Here is a 21,519-nt window from a genome sequence, read left to right as displayed (position 1 = left end):
AGTTCGCCAACGACGAAGGGGTGTAACTTTACTACTTACAGCGAGGCTACTCGGTCCAGGTCAGTTGTAATTTATTCACGGACCTATGCTAATAACTTTGTTTCCCCCAGCCAGCTATCTATCTGGGCGGCTGGTTTCCTTTAGTTTGCTAACAGCTCGACAGTCAGCTAGCCATCTTGTGCTTGTGTTCAGGGATTTAAGTATTAAACTTGGCTGGCTTTCGACGGCGGAGATATTATAACTTCAGTTTGCAGTTACTAGCTAGTGCATGCGTTTAGGACCCAGCTGCTTGAAACCAAAAAAGCCTTTAAAAAAACACTTTATTTTTTACTGTGGGAAAAGCCTGACAGTGGTCCTCTGTGGAAAAGACAATAGAGAACCTGAGACTCGCTCAGCTGCTGAACTGAAGGCGACGAAAACCACTGATAACTGGGCTGTATTTTGATTCTAGTTTTTGCGCTACCGCAGGCCGACTGGACTGTAATTTTTTTTTTTTAAAGCTTATGCACATTCATAAGTGGTAAAAAAAAATAATAAAAAGAAGCGGTCTCCGTTAAGTTGACCCGTATAGATAGCAGAGAGAGTGGATGGAGTCGATGCAGATGTTGCTTGTGCGACATAATATGAGGGCTGTGCTTCCCTGAACCCGCTGCTTCCAGGTATCTCACCTCCTCCTTATTACTAAAAAAAAACAAAAAAAAAACAAAAAACAGAAAAAACACACCGGCTGTAAATGTCCCAGAAAAACACTCGGTGCGTTTAGAGAGACGCAGAGAAGCGGAGTGTGAAGTGAAGAGAAGAGGGAGGCTCCTGCTGCCCGTTTCTCCTGGACGTCCACCTCTCCTGCCTACCTTCATCACGTCCATCCACCACCACCACCGCCCTCCTCCTCCTCCTCCTCTCCAGCCATGGACCCCCCCAGGACGCGGTCTCGGTCTCGGTCCGGCTTCTATCATTTCGGCATGAACGGCGGCGTTGGGAGCAATGGCAGTGGTGGTAACGCGGTCGGTACCGGGAGCTTGATGAACGCCAGCGGAGGAGGAGGTGGAGGAGGAGGAGGAGGAGGAGGGGGGAGCTACCCGCAGCAGAGCAACCCCGGCTGGGCTTCTCACCACGGTGGTCGCAGCTACCCGGAGAGCCAGCAGCAGCAGCAGCAGCAGCAGCAGCAGCAGCAACAGCAGCAGCAGCACAGCCAGGGGAGCTACCTGTCCGCGGGGGCGCAGCGCCACTCTGCCCACGGAGCTCACAGACACCCCGGGGCCGGTAAGCAAGGCTTCAGTAAACAGGGCCTGCAGCCCGGCTACTAGATGCATCATTACACACACACACACACACACACACACACACACACACACACACACACACACACACACACACACACTCACAGGATACACCCCCCTGAGGGATGCAGGCAGACCACTAGCAGCTTAACAGGCTCTGAGACATTTAACTAAAAGGCTTGGTGCTTTCACTGCCAGCTGTTGCTTAAAAGGCCAGCTATGTGTCATGTCAGGGGATGTAGAGGAGGCTCAGCTCTGGAGGTTTGAGTAGCATTTACTTAGGTAAATAGGGCACATCAGGTTCCCCCTGAACTTCCTGTCTTGTGTGTCACTGGCCTGGCTTTAATACTCGCAGTACAAATTATCCTGGCCCTCAGTAGGAATTTAGCACTGCAGAATTTTCCTCTGGATAGTCCAGGGATGGTGGTGCCGAAGCCCCACAGGTCATATTGCATTACTCCTGTGGCGATCGGGGACAGATTCATTTGCCTCGTGGTGTAGACATGCTACATGCTCTTTACTCCTTACAAGACTGTGTGTGAGGGGACCTGTGTATCAGAGGAAGTGGATAAAAAGAACAGTTTGCAGCCTTGATACAAGCCTTGAAATTATTTTGAAATAAAAGCTCTTTTTAGATAGTGATTTTATCCCTTTTGTTTCAGACTGCTCACTACTGTGATAAAGGCTGGCATGATACAGTCTTCCTAAAATCTTAGCGCTCTTCTACTCATATTGTAACCTGTGCAAAGCTTGAAATTGTCCCAAACTAGCCAAACAGGTCCCTCATCAGTGGTTCATGGCAGAGTAAAGATTGATGTTGTGCTTTTTAAAGCACAAGTGAAACAAAAAGAACCAGAGGAACAGTAAAGTCAATGGTTTATTCACTTTGTCATGTCAGATTTATTTATTTTGCCCAGTACGAGTCAAACAGTGGTTCAATTGACTCTTCGTGCCCACAGCATCTGCAGTTCTTTAACCAAACCAGACTATGACTGAAAAACTTCTGAAAACCTTAAAATAATACCGCAGAGAAACAAGTTAAAGTGCCATAACATAAAATTTAGTAAGACTGCACCCAGCCTCTTGTCACTGTGTGCAACGTTGGCACCAGTGTGCTTAACCTTAAGCAGGTTTTAATGGCTGACTGTTTCAAAGTGACTGGAGAAACCCTCTGTAATACCAGATTGGATCTGGAAAAAAAAAAAAGTCCAGTGAATGAATGAAAGCGGGCTTTTAATGGACCTCTGTCGTAATAACCACGCTGTTGCCAAACACCCAAAATAACCCACACATAGGGGATGGACACAGAAACACATGCTTCCTAAATTGAAGAACTACAGAGGGGTTTGTGTGAATGACTTAACCAGTGAATCTCCCTACTGTGTGCGCTGCCTTATTCCTCCTAGCAGCTGCACATGCCTCTTCGGCATTGGCTGGGGTCTGTGTGTGTGTTTTCTGTGTGTGCGAGACGTGTTCTGCTTGTAAGATGTGTATTGCAGATTTTGTGTTTGTTTGTGCTTGCTTGTTTTTGTACATGTCACAGTATTACACCCTGTGGTATCGCGTTCTGCAAAAAGTGTCAGGGTTTGTTTGGGGGTGGTGTTAGAATATGTGTCCCTGTCTTACCTCAGATTTTTTTTTCCCCCTTACTCCCCCAGTTTCAAGCAGTGAGCGTTGCATCCCACAACCTACCAGCATTGCAACTTAATAGCAAACCGGTTTATACAGATTAATACTGTCATGAGATCTCCACAGAATATGTGGATAAAATAGGTTGTTTCTCTATTTTTGGCCCGTCTCTTCTAAATAATGGTTCAAGTCTCCATATCTCGGTTAAAGAACAGGAGGAAACTGGTACTTGGTGACAGCTGCTACTCCAAAGTTTTTCTACTCAGGCTGACTGGATTGTCATTCCTGAAAGAAATGGTGTCAGTCTTCCCCCAGCAGCCATGCTCGGAGGAAACAAGGTCGCGTGTGCTCGCCAGCAGAACCCATCCAGTCTGGCTCTCCATCCCCTCTCCTATGGACCCTGGGGTGAATCAGCATTAACAGACCTAGTTCTGCACAAACCACATGGGCGGCAGAGTCCTCGGACCCTATGAGGTCTAAAGGAAAAAGGATGGTAGATGAAATAAGATGTAAGCCAGTGTGTCGGCCCTCCTGTCGGCTAGTCAGTCAACCAACCGTCCCTCTGGTCTCCGCAGCCACTAGCAGGGCGTCTTTGAGCTGTCACTATCGGCAGACTTCACATGGCTCTGGAGTGGTGTCACAAAGACAAGAAAGGGGTGGGTGGGTGGGAAGGGGGGCGCTTTTCAGATCTGTTTTTTTTCGGGGAAAGCTGAAAGCGGTGTTTGGATGAGGGAGGCATGAAGAGAAAAAACAGAAAGATGAGGGGAGGAGAGTTTTTTTTTCCTCCTCTTTTTGGTGATTAAAGGTTTTTGGGGACTGCTTAGAGGAAACTCTTGTCAGCTGAGTTCAAGGACATCCTTCTTAAGCTGCTGAAATGTCTGTGCTCGCATGCTGCATCCAGATTGCACATGTGGACTGTCAGATAAACAGCTGGAAGAGCATTGTGTTTTTCTGAGATTATGTGCAAGGCATTAGCGCTTTATGCAGTGATACGATTTTTCTCTTTTTTTTTAGTATTTAATATTTTTGGACCCACTAATCTCATTCATATCAATAAGTCTTTTTTGTGATGGTCTATTGATCTTTGGAGAGAGATTTCTTTTGCTTGCTCCCCCACCACAAGGAAAAAAAAAAATAGGGAGAAGATACTGAGCGTGGTTGCTGAATGAATAATCATTCACTGTGTTGCTCAGTGATATTGCAGATTTTTGCCAACACAAAGGCTTGAATCCAGGCTTTCTGGTAATCAATCAGAGGTAGTCCACAGCATCTTTTTAGTTTATGGACAAAAAGTTTCCTTTTTGATTAATCTGTCTTTTTTTTTTTCTTTCATCAAACAAGTCTATAAAACATCAGAAAATAGTGCAAAAGTAGCTTGATCTGTCAAACCAACACTCCAAAACCAAAAGATATTCAGTTTACAATGATGAAATTGGAGAAAAGGAGCAAATCCTCACATTTGAGAGCCTGAAACTTGGCAATGGTTCAACATTGTTGCAGATTAAACTTCAATCAATCTGTCCTTTTACCCCTAGATGGTACACTACAATAACTTGAAGAAACGTGATGGTGACAATGTCTAGAGACAAAAGTTATCAACTGGATCCAAACAATGTAGTGTGTGCTTCCGTTTGCAAAACCAACAAGATGCTCCAGAGTGTTGTTCGTGTTTGATTGGGGATGTCTGGGGCGTCTGTCTCTGTGAGTCCACATGGCAGGCTTTTCATGCTGGATCAGAGGGAGTTATTTGTCTGTGTGAGCCAGAGAGGATGGTTCTAGTCCGACATCTTCCAGAGATGGCCTCTCTTCTCTTGTTTTAACATTTAAAGCCGGAAATTTGAAAAGCCTGATTGAACGACAGACCCTCAGTGACAATGGGGAGCTGCAAGTTTTTTTTTGTGTACCAAGACATCAAATGCACAATTTTTTTGTTGTCTTGTACATATCGTGGCGTTAAGTCTGTATGACTGTTAAACTGATCAAGCAAATCACCCGGGCTGCATCAAGATAACGACTTTTTGGCATCCAGTGTGGTCTTAGGATGGAAAAAGAAAATCAAAGGCAACCAGCTGCTTGTGTGTATTTGGTGTGGTTGTATTTCTGTTGGCTTAGCAAGCTTATGTCCATGTGTCTTGTGATGTTGTTTTTCTTAGCTCCCTTATCTGATTGTGTTTTTATTTCCTCTGTGGCCTGCAGGAGGAGTGTTACATTTTCATCCGGATAATGTGTGCAGCGAGGACCGGGACAAAGTAAGTATGAAACATGAACGCTGCCCGTTACCTCTGCTTTGAGCCTGGTTTGAATGGTATTCGTATGTTATCGGTTCTCATTCTTATTCACTCTCCCCTTTTGTCTGTCTTCTTTCTCTTTTTTTCCCTGACCATTACCCTGGTTCCCCCTCCCCTCCCCTCCTCTCCCCTCCTCTCCCCTCCCTCTTCTCCGTGCAGATGGAAGACAGCCCGAGTCCTAAGAGGCAGCGTCTTTCTCAGCAGTCCATGTTGGATCTGAGCTCTGCCCCCCCCTCTACTCCATCCTCTCCCATTCGCCCCTGGGAGCTGCCTCCCAGTCGCAGACCACATCCCCACTACATGCCAGAGAGATGCCACACACCTGTTCGCAACCGTCGCAGGTCAGTGTGTTTTGTGTCTGCAACCAAAATACACATAATCATTGTTGTCATTATCAGTCTGGTAAAGGTCATGTCAAAAATCCCAGGTTTATTTCTTTAAATAGCCTTTCTGAACCACCAACAGTCTGAAGACTTAAAGCTGTTCAAATAAAATAGTGTGAAACGACTAAACCAGAAAATGAGGGGTTTTCTTTGTACGATTGACTTGGTTGTGACTTTTCATACAAAGGCACAGAACACCCCCAGACTGAAAAACTCACTTTTCACTATTCTCTGCCTTTTCAATGGTCCAACAATGAATTGATTAATTGAGAAAGTAATTACCAGATTAAATGATGATGAAAAACTTTATTATGTGCAGCAATTAATTGAATACATTTGATGTATTAAAACCAGGTGAGCCTGATGCACTTACACAAGAACAAAATGTTGAATTATAAATGACAGAATAGTGGAGTAATTGCATTCAGGCAGAAATTATGTTTAAGTCAATCTGCAAAGATTTGTGTATTTCCACTAGTTTAGGTTTTTAAAGTTGTCTTTATTAGGGTCGTTACTGTATTTCAATGATGGAAAGGTCCAGTGTGAAAAATGAGGGGAAAACAGTGATAGCTTCCAATTCTATTATTTATCTATTAAATAATTCTATTGTTTATTTATGAACGCGAAACTCTTGAAACGTGCTCTCTGGTTGGCTGGATTTTCTATTCCGTGCAAACATGGCGACGGAAGATGGCGACACTCTTTAAGAAAGACCCTTGCTATCCACAAGCTTCCGAACGTCAGAAACGGAAGCCGGTTTTTGCTGGTTTCAGTAGTTGTCATAGTTGCAGTAAACACATGGATCTATTAACGCTGGCTTTTAACAATGGATGTCCATTTGTGTGATATCCATTTTTAAAAGCGGGCGTGATGATCCATGCGTTTTACAGATTTTCAATGAAGGGAGAAAAAAAAAGATCCATGCATTTACTGAAACCATGAAAACGTAAACATACAATTCCACCGGAAGAGCAAAACTGGCTTAAGTTTTTGACTTTCGGAAAAAGGTGGCAATCGGACTGTGTGAGTTTTGCTTTTACTGCGCGCTTCTGTGTGTGTGTGTGTGTGTGAACGCCAATAACAGAGAAAGAGTGCTATGCACAGATGAACGGAGCTTTATTACGTTGGTCGAGCCAAAAATCGAAAAATCTATTTGTGGCGGACGTAATTTATTTGTGGTGGGCCGCCACGCATAAATGAATGTATGGGAAACACTGCGATTATACACTTATACAAATATATTCATTGGTAGAATATTCAGATTTTGCCAATAAACCTTGACAAATATTACACACTGCACCTTTAAAGTAAAAAATAGGATCAGTTCTAATGTAGAATATAAATAAAACATCTCTAAACTCTGTACTTGAAATGTGTTTACAAGGACATCACAGAAGCTGCTCTTCCTTGAACACACACATCGTACCCTGAAGGCAGAAACGCTGTGGTTAAAATACACTGTCGTCTCCCTCTGTTCTGCTTTTTGTCAATATTGGCTTCACACATTTTGCAGTGGCTGGCAGCTCCGCTACTTATGGTGATACACATGACAATGTAGCTTCTTCTGCCTCGTCTTCACTTCTCCCCTCGTTCTTCCCCTTCAGCCCCCCAATGAGACGCCAGCGTGGCAGGAGAGACCGTCTGACCCGCCACCACCACCACGCCCACAACAACCATCACCACTACAACAGCAACAACAACAACCACCACCACCACCACCACCCCAACGCGCACCATCACCACCACCACCACCTGCACTCCCACCACGGCCTGTCGTCAGGCCACCAGGATGAGAACTACCGCCACCCGGCCCCCCCTCAGGGCTACCCCCCCTACAGCCAGCAGCCGCCCCGAGGGCCGGGGCCGGGGCCCGGGCCAGAGGAGCGCCCAGGTTACCACCCCCCGAACCCCTCCCCGCGGCCGCTCCACCAGTCACCGAACCTGTCGCCCAGGCTGCTGCACCCTGCGGCCCACCCACAGCACCCACACCCCCACCCATCCCAGCAACAGAGCAGTGTGGTGCTGGACCTCCACGAGCAGGTGAGTTCAGTCTTTGTGAGGTGTATCGTGAATAAAAGAAGGAGGGCGGTCCTCGACTAAGGATTTCCATAGTAGAATCTGATTCGTCAGATTTTTCCTTCAGTCGACTAATCGTCGAATCATGTTGTTTTTCCCCTCATTCATTCATGATCTCATTTGCGTCTTATTCCGCTCCGGAGAAAAGAGCTAAAACACCTGAATAAACAAATGTAATTGTTAAGTTGGCATAAGATAAAAACAACAGGACATTCTCTATCCATCCTTTTCCTGATTAGGCTCACATGCACAACATCACCGTCTGTCTTTCGAGGACGGTGCAGCGATGGCGAGTATGAGTTTGTGCTGTGAATTAACAAGTGTGTATGGAGACTGAAAACGTGAAGACCCATCGACAGAAAGCTTTAGCCAGAATATAATTTTCCCTCCATTGAAGGGAAACGACATCAAGTAGAGAGAGCAGTCACTGTGATGTTTGTATCAAAACAGTCTCGCCTATGTAAAACCAGGTGTTCAGCAGCAGGGAGCACCCCTATATATTCAGAATGGTACAGTCTTTTTCTTTCATAACCACATTTTGCGATGATTCGACAGCGAGGTTGATAGTCGAATCAGACCTCTCTGAATCGAATCGTTGAATAGTCGACAGTTTAGAAAGGACTGAAATGACCCTAGTAAGGAATGAAACGAGAAGGTCATGTTTTTGGCCATAACTTGCAAATTCATGCCCGAAGTATGACACAATTTAACTCAAGTTTAGGATAAAATGAAGTGATGACGATTTTTCTCCTCAAACGGTCAACAGTCAGCCCCACTGTAACATCATAATGTTCTGCAAAAACACTTCACATTACTCAGTGATGTAATTCAGGAAGGAGAGATTTGACCATATTTCCTGCAACTTGGCTGGTTAGCGAAGGCATGCAACCACAAGGCGGTAATTCTAGTTTTCCAGTGGGGCTGATTCAGTGAATAAGTTTTTTAATTGGCTCTGTTAGAGGAAAGTTTATTGGCAAAATGTAATTGTTACCCTTGAGAAATGCTGGTGTGTATCATTTGATATCTTAGGAAAGCAAAATATAACCAAAAAGGCATCATATCCAGGATTTAACAAATAATAACAAATATTTTGGTTATATGTTGGTTTAATGAATTTTGTGCACTTCTTAAAGTAAAATGAGGCACACAACTAATTGGATTTTATTGAAAAAAAACTATTTGCAGGTAATCTGCAAAATCTGTGAAAGGACTTGATTTATTCCAAGTTGTTGTCGTGTATGAGTTCAATAAAATCATTTAAGTGCCAGTTACAACATGTAAATCCCTGCACGTCCATTAAAAATACAACTTAGATCTTGTTCCACATCTTATCATCAGCCTGCCTAATCATAGTGAGTTTTCCATTTCCTTTTGTTATTTGAATCAATTGAGAAACATGAAAGAAGTGGGCAGACACGAGGAGCCAGGCTTCATCCTTTTTATTAGCATTATGAAATCTAGTGATATGTTTGTTACCATGACAGTTTGAATTTTTAATCATCACAGTAAATGCCTGGGTTTTTGAGAAAACCTCCCAGAGAGACGCATCAACGGTTGATGCATGAGGTTTATGTGTACATGTTTTGCTGCTCAGCTTTAAAACATGATCTGTGGGCTTATATTTGAGTTTGATCTCATTACTCAGGGTTCAGCTCCAGTATCGTATCCTGTGTCTCCTCCGGGAGCTCCGCCAGGCCTGCCGCCTCGCTCGGCCCCTCAGCAGATCCCAGCATGCTCGGTGGTTTTCAGCGGACAGCACTACCCTGTCTGCAGCGTCCCTCCTCCTGTGAGTGTGCTCTTGTTTTTTTTGTAAGAGATGAAGTTCCAGCTGTTTTGTAGTTGCAGCTGCAGGAACCTTCTTCATTTGATGTCTTCATATTTAATACTGTAATACTGACTAACATGCGTCTTTGTTTTTCCTCTCTTCTTCAGGTCATTCAGACGTGTTCTGTGCAGCACCTACCGATGCCCTATCCCTTCCCATCACTGCTGTCCAGTGACCAGGCCTTCCTCCTTCCGCCTCCTCACCTCCCTCATCCCCCAACACACCTCTCCCACCACCCACCTCACCTGCCCCAGCCGGGACAGTTTGGACCCTATCCGACACAGCAGGCACGATCGGTGAGTATGAAAGCGTAGGTTTTTCATTGCATGTGGCTTTGTTTCAAACTGAGCAAATGTTGTATGGGATGCATCCTTTGTGAGCACTTGAAAGAACAACATATCGAGGGCCGAAATGCAAAACGTCATATCTGCAAAATTTCCGAATTGTGGATTTCACTTAAAATGATGGGAAGGGAAGGATCCTCCTATTTAGTCTGTTTGAAAGATAACCCTGCCCTTAATTGTGACAGAAAAGTCACAGTAACCAAAACCTCCTATCAGGTTTGCTGGGAAAATTTTGAAGCGCAAAACCGCTTATCTGCCACAGCAGCAGCCCGAGCTGGAATTTGGGATGTCTGTGTTGTGTAGACCTGTCTAAATTTCTGTCAGATTGTAATAACCCATTGTTTTCTAAATAAAACGTGTCTTCCAACCGTACTAGTGAAGTATTTGATAGTATCTTTGTCAAGTTAATGATAAGAATAGTCTGAATCATGCAGGATAGCATATTAGCACCCAGTGGTGAAACTTTTAGCACATTAAAAGGGTGAGTTTATCCAAGGGCGTAATCACTGTAGAGACATTGGGGGGGGGGGGGTCCAAATGACGAATAAGATCCGGACACAGGATTTTACGAGACTGTGGGGGGGGGGGGGCTGTTGTGTTTATTGGCAGCCTAGCGCAACATGTCACTGACAGAGATGAGAGATGGTGAAACGCACCAATAACATAGTAGCCCAATTTTTTATTTTTTTTTCCTGAGAACCTGTGGCAGACCCAAACAAGTGAATTGATGGAAAATACTGAGATCCCTTCCTCAGAATTTTCTAAAGCATTTCCCACAATCTAGGATATTACGTAATTTATGAAAATTAGCTATTTTAGAACATAGTTTTGAGGACTCTGTCTCTCTCTCTGCTCTATTCTGCTCAGTAGTTGTATTTACTGCTGACATATAGGACCAGGTTAAAAAAAAATGTTGTCTTGCTGTTTTAGACTATATTCCTGTGTCTTACCTGGTCTTCTGCATCAACGTCTGTCTGGCCTCTCCCTACAGCAGGTCTCTCCCTGTCTGTCTGAGCTGCCTGCAGTGTCACCAGATATCATTAGTATTTTAATTTGATCCATGAAATGTTCTGCTTTTACTGCTAATGTTATTTTCTTTAACACAGCCGAGCCTATATTTAAATTTAACACATTACACACACGCAGACACACACGGCGCACCGGAGCGATCGAGCGAGAGGCGCACACACAGATGACAGGAGTGTTCAGGATCCCCGTTTAAAAGTTTCCCCCATCAGAATCTAGCCGGACTTTTAGCCCATTTTCTGACAAGCTATCATGCCATGGTTGGTAGGACCAGAAGATTCCCCGTGTCTCCTGGTTTCATATGATATCTGTATCTTCACTCTTGCTTTAAAACTGGCCCCCATCAGCTGAAACTCTTTACTTTTGCTTCATTTAAGCAATCATCAAAACATCCTGCACATACGCACACACACTCACGCACAAACACATACATACCATTCACGACTTTTATTTTGTAAAAAAAAAAGACACGGTATTGCAGCTGAGAACATCAGGTATTGTTCCCTCTCCATTAAATAAAGTGCAGAGAAAAAGTAAGGGTTAGGGAATAGGCTAAGTGGTTGTTGCTGTTTTTGAAAAAGGACAAAGTCCTTGTTTCTCATTGTATGTACTTGTGCATGTCAACTGAATAAAAACATTAATAAAAAAAAAAATTATGGACCCATTTGATATGAAAGAAGCCTGCCACATGCTTGACCATCAGGACAGAAATGTCCTGTGGTTTTCAGCCTTCTATGATTATATTTAACCTAGTAGCCAAGTCCTTGTTTCTCATTGTATGTACTTGTGCCTGTCAAATGAATAAAAACATTGATTAAAAAAAAGACCCAAAATTATATAAAGTAGACTACTAGACTTAGACCTTGTTTGTATTCTTCTTAGACCCATTAGGAGGCTACCACATACTTGACCATCAGGACAAAAATGTTCTGTAGAAGTAATATTGGATACCATTGACAAATAGCATTCGGCAAGAAAAGAGTAAGTTTTTTTAGTTTTCTCAAAAAAGTACCGTAATTTTTGCAGATAGGAGGTTTTGCATTTCGGCCATCGATATGTTTTAAAGTCTGACCATATCGCTGTATTCATGTCTTAAAATCACTTTCCTCCTTCTTTTGATTTAAAGAAAAACTTCACTTGAGGATGCAGCTTGTCAGCCAGCATCTTTCACTTCAACCTGCTCAATAAAAATGCAGCAGCAAAGGTTTTTACTATGTTCAAGCAGATGCATATATTAAACTTGCTGGAGCAAGTTTCTCTCATGTTCTTCTTCAGTAGCTGCTAACGCTTGGGCCCTGTTCAGCCCTGGCATCAACATGTTGGATAATCCCATTACAAGTGGACATTACAGGTGTGATGCAGTTGAGCTCTGATCGCTCACATTCAGAGATGATCTGGACCAGATGTGGCCTGATGCTTTGTAGGAGGCTGAACACAGATGTCACATTGAAGAACTGCCTACTCAACTGACATCCTCTGCCCGAGAGTCGTTAGTCACTCCAGTTTTATAATAGACAGAAAGTGTTATTATTTCAAATGGCTAAAACTCTATTTCATTGTAAGAGCTGTGCAAAGCTCAGTAATTCATTCAACTCCACTGTGCCTCTCATCTCTCTCTGTCTCTCACTCAATGTGTGTGTCCACACACTGAAAACGGACCCGTCTGTCATAGTTGGGCTCGTTAAAAACACATATGTTTACATATGTAAACATAAAGTGAGATCTGATCCCATGCAGTCATTTGAGACGCATGTGGAGATTCTGGTGCCAGATGTGAACTGATGTACTTGGAGCTGTCCACTTGTGACTGGAGAACTTTCGATAGGTCTGAACAGGGTCTTTGGTGTCGTGTGTTGTTTGGTAACACACCAGCTGTTTGCCAAAGGCCTCAAAATGATGCATGTTGTAGTTTTTGTTAAATATTGTCCACATTTTCTTTTCTGTGACTTTGATATTAACTATTGAGTGAAGCAGCTTGACAAAATTGACATCATACTAAGTATTGCCAAAGGCAATGGCATTGTCGTATTAATTTGAATATCAATGATCTATTGGTTTCTTTTTAATTAAAATAAAAACTCTGATCATCACAAATGGCATTTAAATATATATATAGTGTCATTTTTTTTATTCCAGGTTGCTGTTGATGACTTTTTAAAGGGTTGAATTTATAAAAATGATAATCTACACTTCAGTTGAAGTTATGTTGTGATTAACTTGCTTCTGCTGCTGTGATTACAACAATCTTATTTCTTCTTTGCTTCTGCAGCCGTTACAGAGGATAGAGAACGACGTGGAGCTGCTTGGAGAGCACCTGTCTCTGGGTGCTGGGCTCCACTACCCCCCCGCCACCCACCCAGCGCTGACCCCACACTCCACACAGCTTCACTTCCTCTCCCACGACCCCCTACCACAGGAGTTCTTTGGAGTGGTGAGCAAAAACATTAAGTAGATAAAATGTTAATGAGTTTTTTTCAACCTGAAGATGAGAATCTGACGTGTGTATGTGTTGTCACTCTCTTCCCAGTCTTATCCAAACTTCATTCCTCGGCGTCTCCCGGGGCGGCGGTACCGCTCACAACAGCCACTGCCACCTTCGCCTTACCACCCCAGCCTCCTGCCTTACTTCCTGTAAGTAGATTAATCCATTCATGTAGTAAAGTAAGGAAATAAGTCTTGTGAACATACAGTATTAAGTCTTGATGATAAATTTGAACAAGTTGATGTCTGGACTTTTCAGATATTTACTTTGAAAGACATTAGAACAGATGATTTAAAAAACAAAAATCATGTTTTACAATATGATTGGATTAATTTTTGAGTTGGCTGTGGATGCTAAAAGTCTTTTCCAAGATAAGATTTACTAGTTCAATCATGAAAATGAAGAGTATTTAATTATTTAACAATGAAAACAAAGCATTTGTTGCCATTTGTTGCATAAAAAGGGAAAAAGAACCTTAGCGATCAACAATTGATATCATTTAAACAATTCACTGTCAGTTTCAGAGAGATTAGATATATCCAATTAGTCTGTAAAATGTTCAATTTTTGGCCCATTAAAGCAGAAGTAAGCAGAATGTTTGTGTTAATATAAGTCTTAAATAGTTATATCTTCCGACAGCAATCACTTACATAGAGTGTTTGGTCTGAAACACGGGTCTGTCAGTCACTCTGCTCTGCTGTAAGCCGAGGAGAAAACTTTCCTTGTATTCTACAACCTTTATCCAATGAGGAGAGAGAACGGCATAAAGGGGCGTTCCTCTCTGTGTGTGCAGCCAAGGGATGCGCGTGAATGTGGTGACGTAGGGACGAGGGCGGGGACTGCTAACTCCATCCAGTGACAGGAAATTAGCCAAAACGACCGGATCGCTTACTTCTGCTTTAACTATTCAACCTGACAACAAATGCTATCACAGCTATCTAAGTTAAAGGGCCAGTTTGTCAGGGTACAGAGGATATATTAGCTGAAATAAAATATGATATTCATGGTTGTGTTTTCATCAATGTTTTATCACCTGAAACTAAGAATTGCAGTGTGTTTGTTTACTTAGAATGAGCCCTTCGTATCTACATAGGCAGCAGGTCGTCTTTCAAGGTTGAAATCTGTAACCTCGCCACTAGATGCCACTAAACCTTCGTACTGGTCTTAAATCTGTACAACTTGGCAGCTAAACTTAAAAAACGTTATCAGCTGAACTTATAAAAACCCTGTTGAATTTCCCCTCTAGTTCAATGCTGCCAGTCCAGCCCACAGGCCCTGCGATCAGCCTAGAGCTGGACGTAGACGATGGAGAGGTGGAAAACTATGAGGTTGGTCTTCTTATGTTTTATTGTTTTGTGTGCTGGATGGAGACTCTGGTTGTTCTGCTGTCACTTACGATTTCCTCCCATAGGCCCTCCTGAACCTCGCTGAGCGTCTGGGAGAGGCCAAACTCCGAGGACTGACCAAAGGAGACATTGAACAGCTTCCCTCCTATCGGTTCAATCCAAATAACCATCAGTCTGAGCAAACACTGTGAGTGCCTGTTCACATCCACAAGGTCATCACCTGCTGGGAGGGGAAATTATAGTTAATGCATTTTCTGCTAGCTGAAGTACAAAGTTGGTGCAGTGATATGACAAAGGTGGACATAGCAAGCAAAATGTCCTACGTGTAAATAAGCTTTCAGCTAACGAACAGAATGGATCAAATATAGCACGGTCCCTTTACAAAACCAATGACTGCATACATTGTTGATACCCATGAGTTTCTGGTGTGTGGATACATGCAAGAAAAGACAGGTGCGGTATTCTCACAATAGAGCGTTAACTTTTTGTAATACGATAAATACCTATAATTGCACCTGTTGTGTTGCAGGTGTGTGGTGTGTATGAGTGATTTTGAATCCCGCCAACTGCTGCGAGTCCTGCCCTGCAGCCACGAGTTCCACGGGAAATGTGTTGACAAGTGGCTGAGGGTAAGTATCTCCTCCTTTTATGGTTTCTTCAAATATTTTTATTTTTATCCAGTGATTTTTTTTTTTTTTTTTTTTTTTACATTTTAATGTCTTCTTAAGGGGCATTTCTAGGCGTAATAAAATTTTAAAATTCAGTTTACGATTAAATTAAATCAAAATTCGGACTTGCCGCAGCTTCCGCATTGTTCCTTTCTGGGTCTGAGAACAAACGCCTCAGAGTCCCTATTATCTGTGAGAGTCCCTCTACTGTTGTGTTCTCTGACCCGGAAAGGAACAATGCGGAAGGCGCAATGAGTCCGAATTTTGATTTAATTTAATTGTAAAGCGAATTTTAAAATTTAAATGATGGTCCAAAGGATGTTACTTGCGACCACAAAACAATTTTAAAATTAGTCCGGAGCCCATTAATGAACATGGAAAAAATGATAGATTCTTGAACAAAAATGAATATAAATGACCACACGCTGCAGTTGGGAGTAGAGTATGGATGGTATGAAATTAACTGATCATAGGTGACCTTATTGATTATGACTGGAAGTGCCCTTTAATGTTCTGATTGAATGTATTTCCATGCCCCTGTAAAGGCAAATTGCCTTTGGTCTGAATGGTGCTGTATAAATAAACTTACCTTGCCTGCCTTGCCGTATGCCATGTATAAGGTTTGATTTAAAGCCTGACCACACATTTTGTGGCAGGAGGTGGGAAGTCGAAACCTGAGTGACCTTACAGTTCTGAGTCAGTAATCAGTAACTCATCAAGAGAAAACTTTATTTTTGTGATATTCACTGTCACCTATCCAGACACACATTATTGAAGCGACACAGGCACCTCTTCATTATCGAAGTGTAGTGAGAATCTTACTTTTCAACAGATCTGTCAGAGAACAGAGACAAACATCAGGCTTGTGTCTAAAAGCTCCTAAATTGAGCTCAGCAGAGTTTGTGAAATCTGAAAACCACACTGAACCCAGGCCGGGGACATGAGAAGGAGCCGTCTGCCGACACACACATACACACACACGTGATTCCCCACCAAAAATGCTGAAAAAAAAATAAAGGGCATTTGAGCTCAAGTTCTTGTGTTAATCATAACACAGTCTTATGATTCAGAATGATGAGGCATTGCCCGAAGCCTCTGTGTGAAGTGGGTTATAGGGATTACAGTTCAATACAAAACAAATAAAAAAATGTAATAATCTAAAATCCACAGCACAAATCTTTTTTTTTATGAGGAGGTTCAGTGGTGAGTTTGGTCACCATCCAAATGTGCAGTTGTAGTACTGAGCTCTTGTTTGATTTCTAACAGTGAGCTGCCTCTGAAACCTAACTGGTTGTTTCCTCCTCCCTGCCCTCAGGCCAACAGGACGTGTCCCATCTGTCGGGCCGATGCCTCAGAGGTCCAAAGAGACTCAGAGTGACCACATGAGGGAGCCACACTCCTCATCGTCTGTCCAACAGTACTGCCTGCTCCTGATATAACGATAGACGTGCGTGCTTGTACACACATACACACACACATCTACACCATTTCCTTACCCTTTGTGCAGCACTCTTTCATTTTTTCAGTTTGACCTTTGTCTGCCATCCTTCCCAAATTTCCCCTCTTGCCCAGTTGTTTCCTTCCTGTGGTTTTTTCCCCCATCTGTCAGTCTCTCCTGTACACGTACATGCACGCTGGTCGTCACATCTGTCAGTGAGTGACCCATCATCCTGCAGTGGTGTGTGTGTGTGCGTGTGTGTGTACATGCACCATAACTTTGAAAGTTGCGTTTGGTCAGCCCATAATAGTGCAGGGCTGTGGTACATGACTGTATTTTCATTTTGTGTGTTTGTATGTGTGTGTGTGTGTGGGTGTGGGTGTGTGAGTGTGTGTGCGGGAGGTTTTTAGATGTCCTGGAGCATGCCTGAGTTTCTGTTGTGTATCAGACAAAAGTAACAACATCTGAGAGTGTATTTTTCTCTCTTTTTTTTGCTCTCATGAGTGACTGACTTTACTTCCTGTTTGTACGTTTATGCACTGTCTGTCTGTATGCATACTCTGTGTGTGTGTATGTTATAGACTTTAATCCTTTTCTCTAGTTTGACACTAAGGGTCCATGCTGCCACTATACTTCTCAGTTGCCTATTTGATCCGTTTGTTACAATAGAATTATTATTATTGTTATTATTATTATAATATTATTATTATTGACCCATTATAGGTGATTGTTTTCCTGCCTGGCAGTTACCTCATCATTCCGGTTTTGGTTATCTTTCATTGCAAGCGCTTCACGGCACTACTCTGAAATTAAGCACATGATATATTATATTTTTTCTTTTTCTTTCTTTTCTTAGCAAAAATAAGTTTGTCTGTGACTTTGCAGTGGCACATGTGTTACATATATACATATATCTATATATACTGTATAAATCTATGAATATCTGTATACCAAATAAAAGGCTTGATATGAACTTTTTAAACTTAGCATTTTGTATATATTTTTTTCTTCCTTTTTTCTTAAAAATGAACTGAGAATCAGGGGCTAGTCTGCTGCTTCAGGTCTTTTCAGATTTTGTCCAAGAGGTGTAACAACTTCAAACTGCCACTAGGCAGCGTCACTGCTCTTTGAGACGGCCGACCCTCCACAAAGTTGTGCTGTATTTTTCTTCCTATAACACATATTGGTTAACAGGCAGATGATATGTTATGTAAATAACTCAGTAGCTACAGAAAGTAACAGACATATCAGACATTAATGGTGGTTGCATAAATGTGTAGACTTTAGATGAAGCAGCAGTTAAATAATGACTGTGTGTGATTCTTCAGTCACTCTGGGCTCTATGAAGTAAATGGGCTGCAATTTCCCTTTAAATCAATACCACCATGACAAGACCTTAAACTCACTTCATGCCTCCCAGGCTCACCATCAAACTCTTGTTTTTCCTGTTATACCTGTTAATAAAAGCTAAAACGACAAGGGGTCAAGTTCAAATTCATACACAGATATAGTCATTCAAAATAATTACTGGAGTCATAATAATAATAATAAGCATTAATTCTGCAGCACAGTCCAAAACAATAAAGTGTTTTTCAGTTATACAAACTGAAAATACACCATAGAGGAGCAATAAAATGAACATAAATCAGCTAATGTGTTGCTATAAGGCTGGAAGTGTATCTGAATCTGAAACTGAGAGCAAACTCAAAGGAAGTATTGAAACCAAGGATTTAATCAATTAAAAAACCATAATTAATGAATTTGTATCACACAGAGAAATGGTCCTATAACTTGAAATCTACGATCCAACTGAAACAAATGTTTGTGTACACTTGGTGTGTGGATGGACAGCCAGGTCGTCCTCCTCCCCTGGCAGCACACGCCTGTTGTCCTGTGCCTTCTGTCCATTAACAGGCGGCACAAGACGAACAGTGTGCACGCCGACACAGTACATACAGTATCTACAGTTGATGTCCAAAAGGCAGACGTCACCTCCAGGCTTTGCAGCAACAGTGGCCACATTTTTGTAAGCTACTTTGCATGGAGCTGCTGGAGGCGCAGGGAACAACAAATGTCCAAGTAAATTCACTAAACACATTTATGCATGATGTGACAAGGGGCACAGGCACCGAGGGACGTGTCCTTACTGACAGATGGAAATACATCTTTTTATTTTTTGATTTGCATTAACTTATGTTCTAACTTCTGAAAGAGATTAATGTGGCCTCTAGGAAAAGATGCCTGTCTTGTGGGTCTTGTGTCAAACGTGCATTAGCTCAGAGCATGGAGGGATCTGCTGGGCCCCAAACAGGGGCACAGCCTCTGTTTGAAGGGACTGTGTGTTAACTGTTAATTCCTCAGTTGAAAGTCAATCAAATCACTATTAAGCGATGCACAACAACCACAAAGGGACACACAATCGCCACAAAGAGTCTCTAGACAGCAACTAAAGGGACGATTCTTTGAATCAGCAGCTGGGGTAGGTTGCCTTGTACATGTCGGTGCCCAGGGGTCCTTTGTTTCATAATCCACCCATGCCTCAGGGTGTTTAAAAGCAGTCATAACCAAGAAAAAAGACTAAAATATTTTTTTTTTGGGTGGGGGGGTGGGCATTTCACACCTTTTTTTGTTAGTAGACAGCAGAGAGATGACAGAGACAATCAAGGGAGAGGGAGACGGGGACTGATATGCAAAATGGGGAGGTTATGGTTCATTCATTCCTTTACTTCCTCTTTGCGTTACCCTTGAAGCTTTTGTGGTTAGCTCATATTAATTATCTATTTTAGCCTTCTGTCACCCTTACACAACTCACAAAGCTATTTATAACAAGCTGTGGATCTGTGGTATGAACTCGGAAACATGAGCGGCGCAATAATACATCATTCAAAAATGAGTCCGTCATGTCAGAGCACAAGTTTGCATGAACCCTCTTTAACACCAATATGTAGGTGTAACTTTATATTTAACTCGGCCTCGTAAATTGCGAAAATATTTAGTCACACCACTCAGGGAGATGGATCTATTCTACACCATCTAAAACTAAGAAAGAAGTAAGATAATTGCTGCTCTTTGAGAGACAGAGATGATGTATATATGTTTTGAGTTCATGTTTAATTAAATAAGAAGCCTCTTGGCTCAGGCCTGATGACTCACTGAGCTTCCCGGCCTTGTCTCTCACTGTCCAAGTGTTTGCTGCCACTTTTTTTGTGTGTGTGTTTTCCATCTTTCATCTCTCTCTCATTGCTTCTGCTGATTCTCTGCTTCAACCCTCATTTCTCCTCACTCGACCATCTTTCGCTCACACCGCTTCTTTTCTGCTCTTTCCTCTCTCTATCACTTCCATACTTTCCCTGAATGACTTCTTCCTCTTTGTGCACTGTTTTTTTTTCTTTTTTTTAATTTCCTCTCCCTTTCACTTCTCCTCTGTCTTACCACTCTCTTTCTTGCATCCTCTCTTTCACCCCCCTCTTCTCCCTCTTCGCCTCTACTGGCAAAGATTTCCACCCACTCCTTTAACCCGCTTCCGCTCTGGAGCGCTGAAGTGGAAAACAAGTGGAAATGATGGGGGTTTTCTGCCTAAAACTGTCTCCCCAGTTACTCAACTCAGGGAACAAACAATATTTGTCTTGTCTTGCTTTCTCCCACGTCCTGACCGGGGTTGTACGAGGCTAGAAGTTGTCCAATTTTTTATGGCAGGTGACTCTGTCTTGATGTTTTTAAAAGTCTGTTCAAGGATTCAGACCCACTCAAACAACAAAGTGCAAAATACACAATAGGTTTTAAATTTTAAAATAGTTTAAGTTTTCACAATCTCAAAACTGGGTATTACTACATATTATTACATTCACATTTAGTCTGATTATAAATCTTAATGTCAACATTCACATTTAATTTTTCTACAAATCTGAACAACTTTTTCTTACATAGCTGCCCAAGAGGCGTCCCACTGGTAAAAGTCCTGGCTGGAGCGTCCTCCTCTCTGGTTGGTTCGTTGCACCCCGGCCACTCATGCACAACAGGCTGTCCTGTCCTCAGGCTGTGCTGGGGCTGGCAGCTTGTCCCACAGTGGCTGTGAAGAAGAGCAACTTTATTCAAGTCTGGCACTTGCAAGTCCAAGAGAGGGGAAGGGGGAGAAAGGAGAAGGGATCACAAGAATATCTCGTAAGTGTGGTTGAGAATCTTTCTGTTTTGTCTTTCTCCATTAATAAAAGTTAGAGTAGAAACAGGGTGCAGACGAAATTAGGCAAACATTGAATTACTTTTCTTTTCCCTTAAGAAAAATTCTGTATATACCCCCTTCCGTCTTCTGCAGATTGATGTAAAATCAGCCTTTTGGAGTCAAACTCATCATAAAGATCTAATAACAATAAGCCAATTATATTTGTGAGTGGATTGTTAGTGGTGTGAATATCTGAATATCAGTCCAATACATGTGTTTCCATACATTTACAAACTGAACTGTTTAGGCCGACTTACTTTTAAATATCAAAATCCTTTGAGGTAGAAAGTATCACATCGAATCAATCAACAGTTCTCTCACTTCGATCATTTTATTTCTTACAAAATGATACAAAACAAATGATTGATCAGGGCCATACACCTTTTTTGTGCAATCAAAACAACAACAACAAAAGCTTCCTAACTTAAGAGGAATCTTTTTTTCCTTTTCTTATCTTTCTTCATTTTCATTCTGTCTCCCTCTGATGCCTGAACAAAGCAAGGAGAGGCTTTTAC

General features: G+C 42.3%; 1 protein-coding gene across 1 annotated transcript; it reads left to right on the top strand.

Annotated features, from left to right (window-relative positions):
* Positions 1–740: 740 nt before the first annotated feature.
* Positions 741–17,767, top strand: LOC146979713 (E3 ubiquitin-protein ligase RNF38-like). Its single transcript, XM_085789708.1, has 12 exons — positions 741–1,263; positions 5,106–5,158; positions 5,357–5,538; positions 7,185–7,620; positions 9,302–9,442; positions 9,589–9,777; positions 13,121–13,282; positions 13,379–13,482; positions 14,580–14,661; positions 14,745–14,866; positions 15,209–15,308; positions 16,663–17,767. Exons 1-12 carry the CDS (start codon positions 909–911, stop codon positions 16,723–16,725), a joined length of 1,989 nt encoding a protein of 662 aa, XP_085645834.1. The 5' UTR covers positions 741–908; the 3' UTR covers positions 16,726–17,767.
* Positions 17,768–21,519: the final 3,752 nt, after the last annotated feature.

Source organism: Trachurus japonicus, chromosome 10, assembly GCF_045865225.1.
Source record: "Trachurus japonicus isolate A0001 chromosome 10, Traja_1.0".
In the NCBI taxonomy this organism is placed as follows: domain Eukaryota; kingdom Metazoa; phylum Chordata; class Actinopteri; order Carangiformes; family Carangidae; genus Trachurus; species Trachurus japonicus.
This window is presented reverse-complemented; position numbering and strand designations above follow the sequence as displayed.

Bases quoted from the DNA above. Each gene is read 5' to 3' on its own strand.
- LOC146979713 (XM_085789708.1), top strand. From the start codon at position 909: ATGGACCCCCCCAGGACGCGGTCTCGGTCTCGGTCCGGCTTCTATCAT. The intron at 5,539-7,184 runs GTCAGTGTGTTT...CTTCCCCTTCAG, and splicing joins CCTGTTCGCAACCGTCGCAG to CCCCCCAATGAGACGCCAGC. The intron at 9,778-13,120 runs GTGAGTATGAAA...TTGCTTCTGCAG, and splicing joins CGACACAGCAGGCACGATCG to CCGTTACAGAGGATAGAGAA.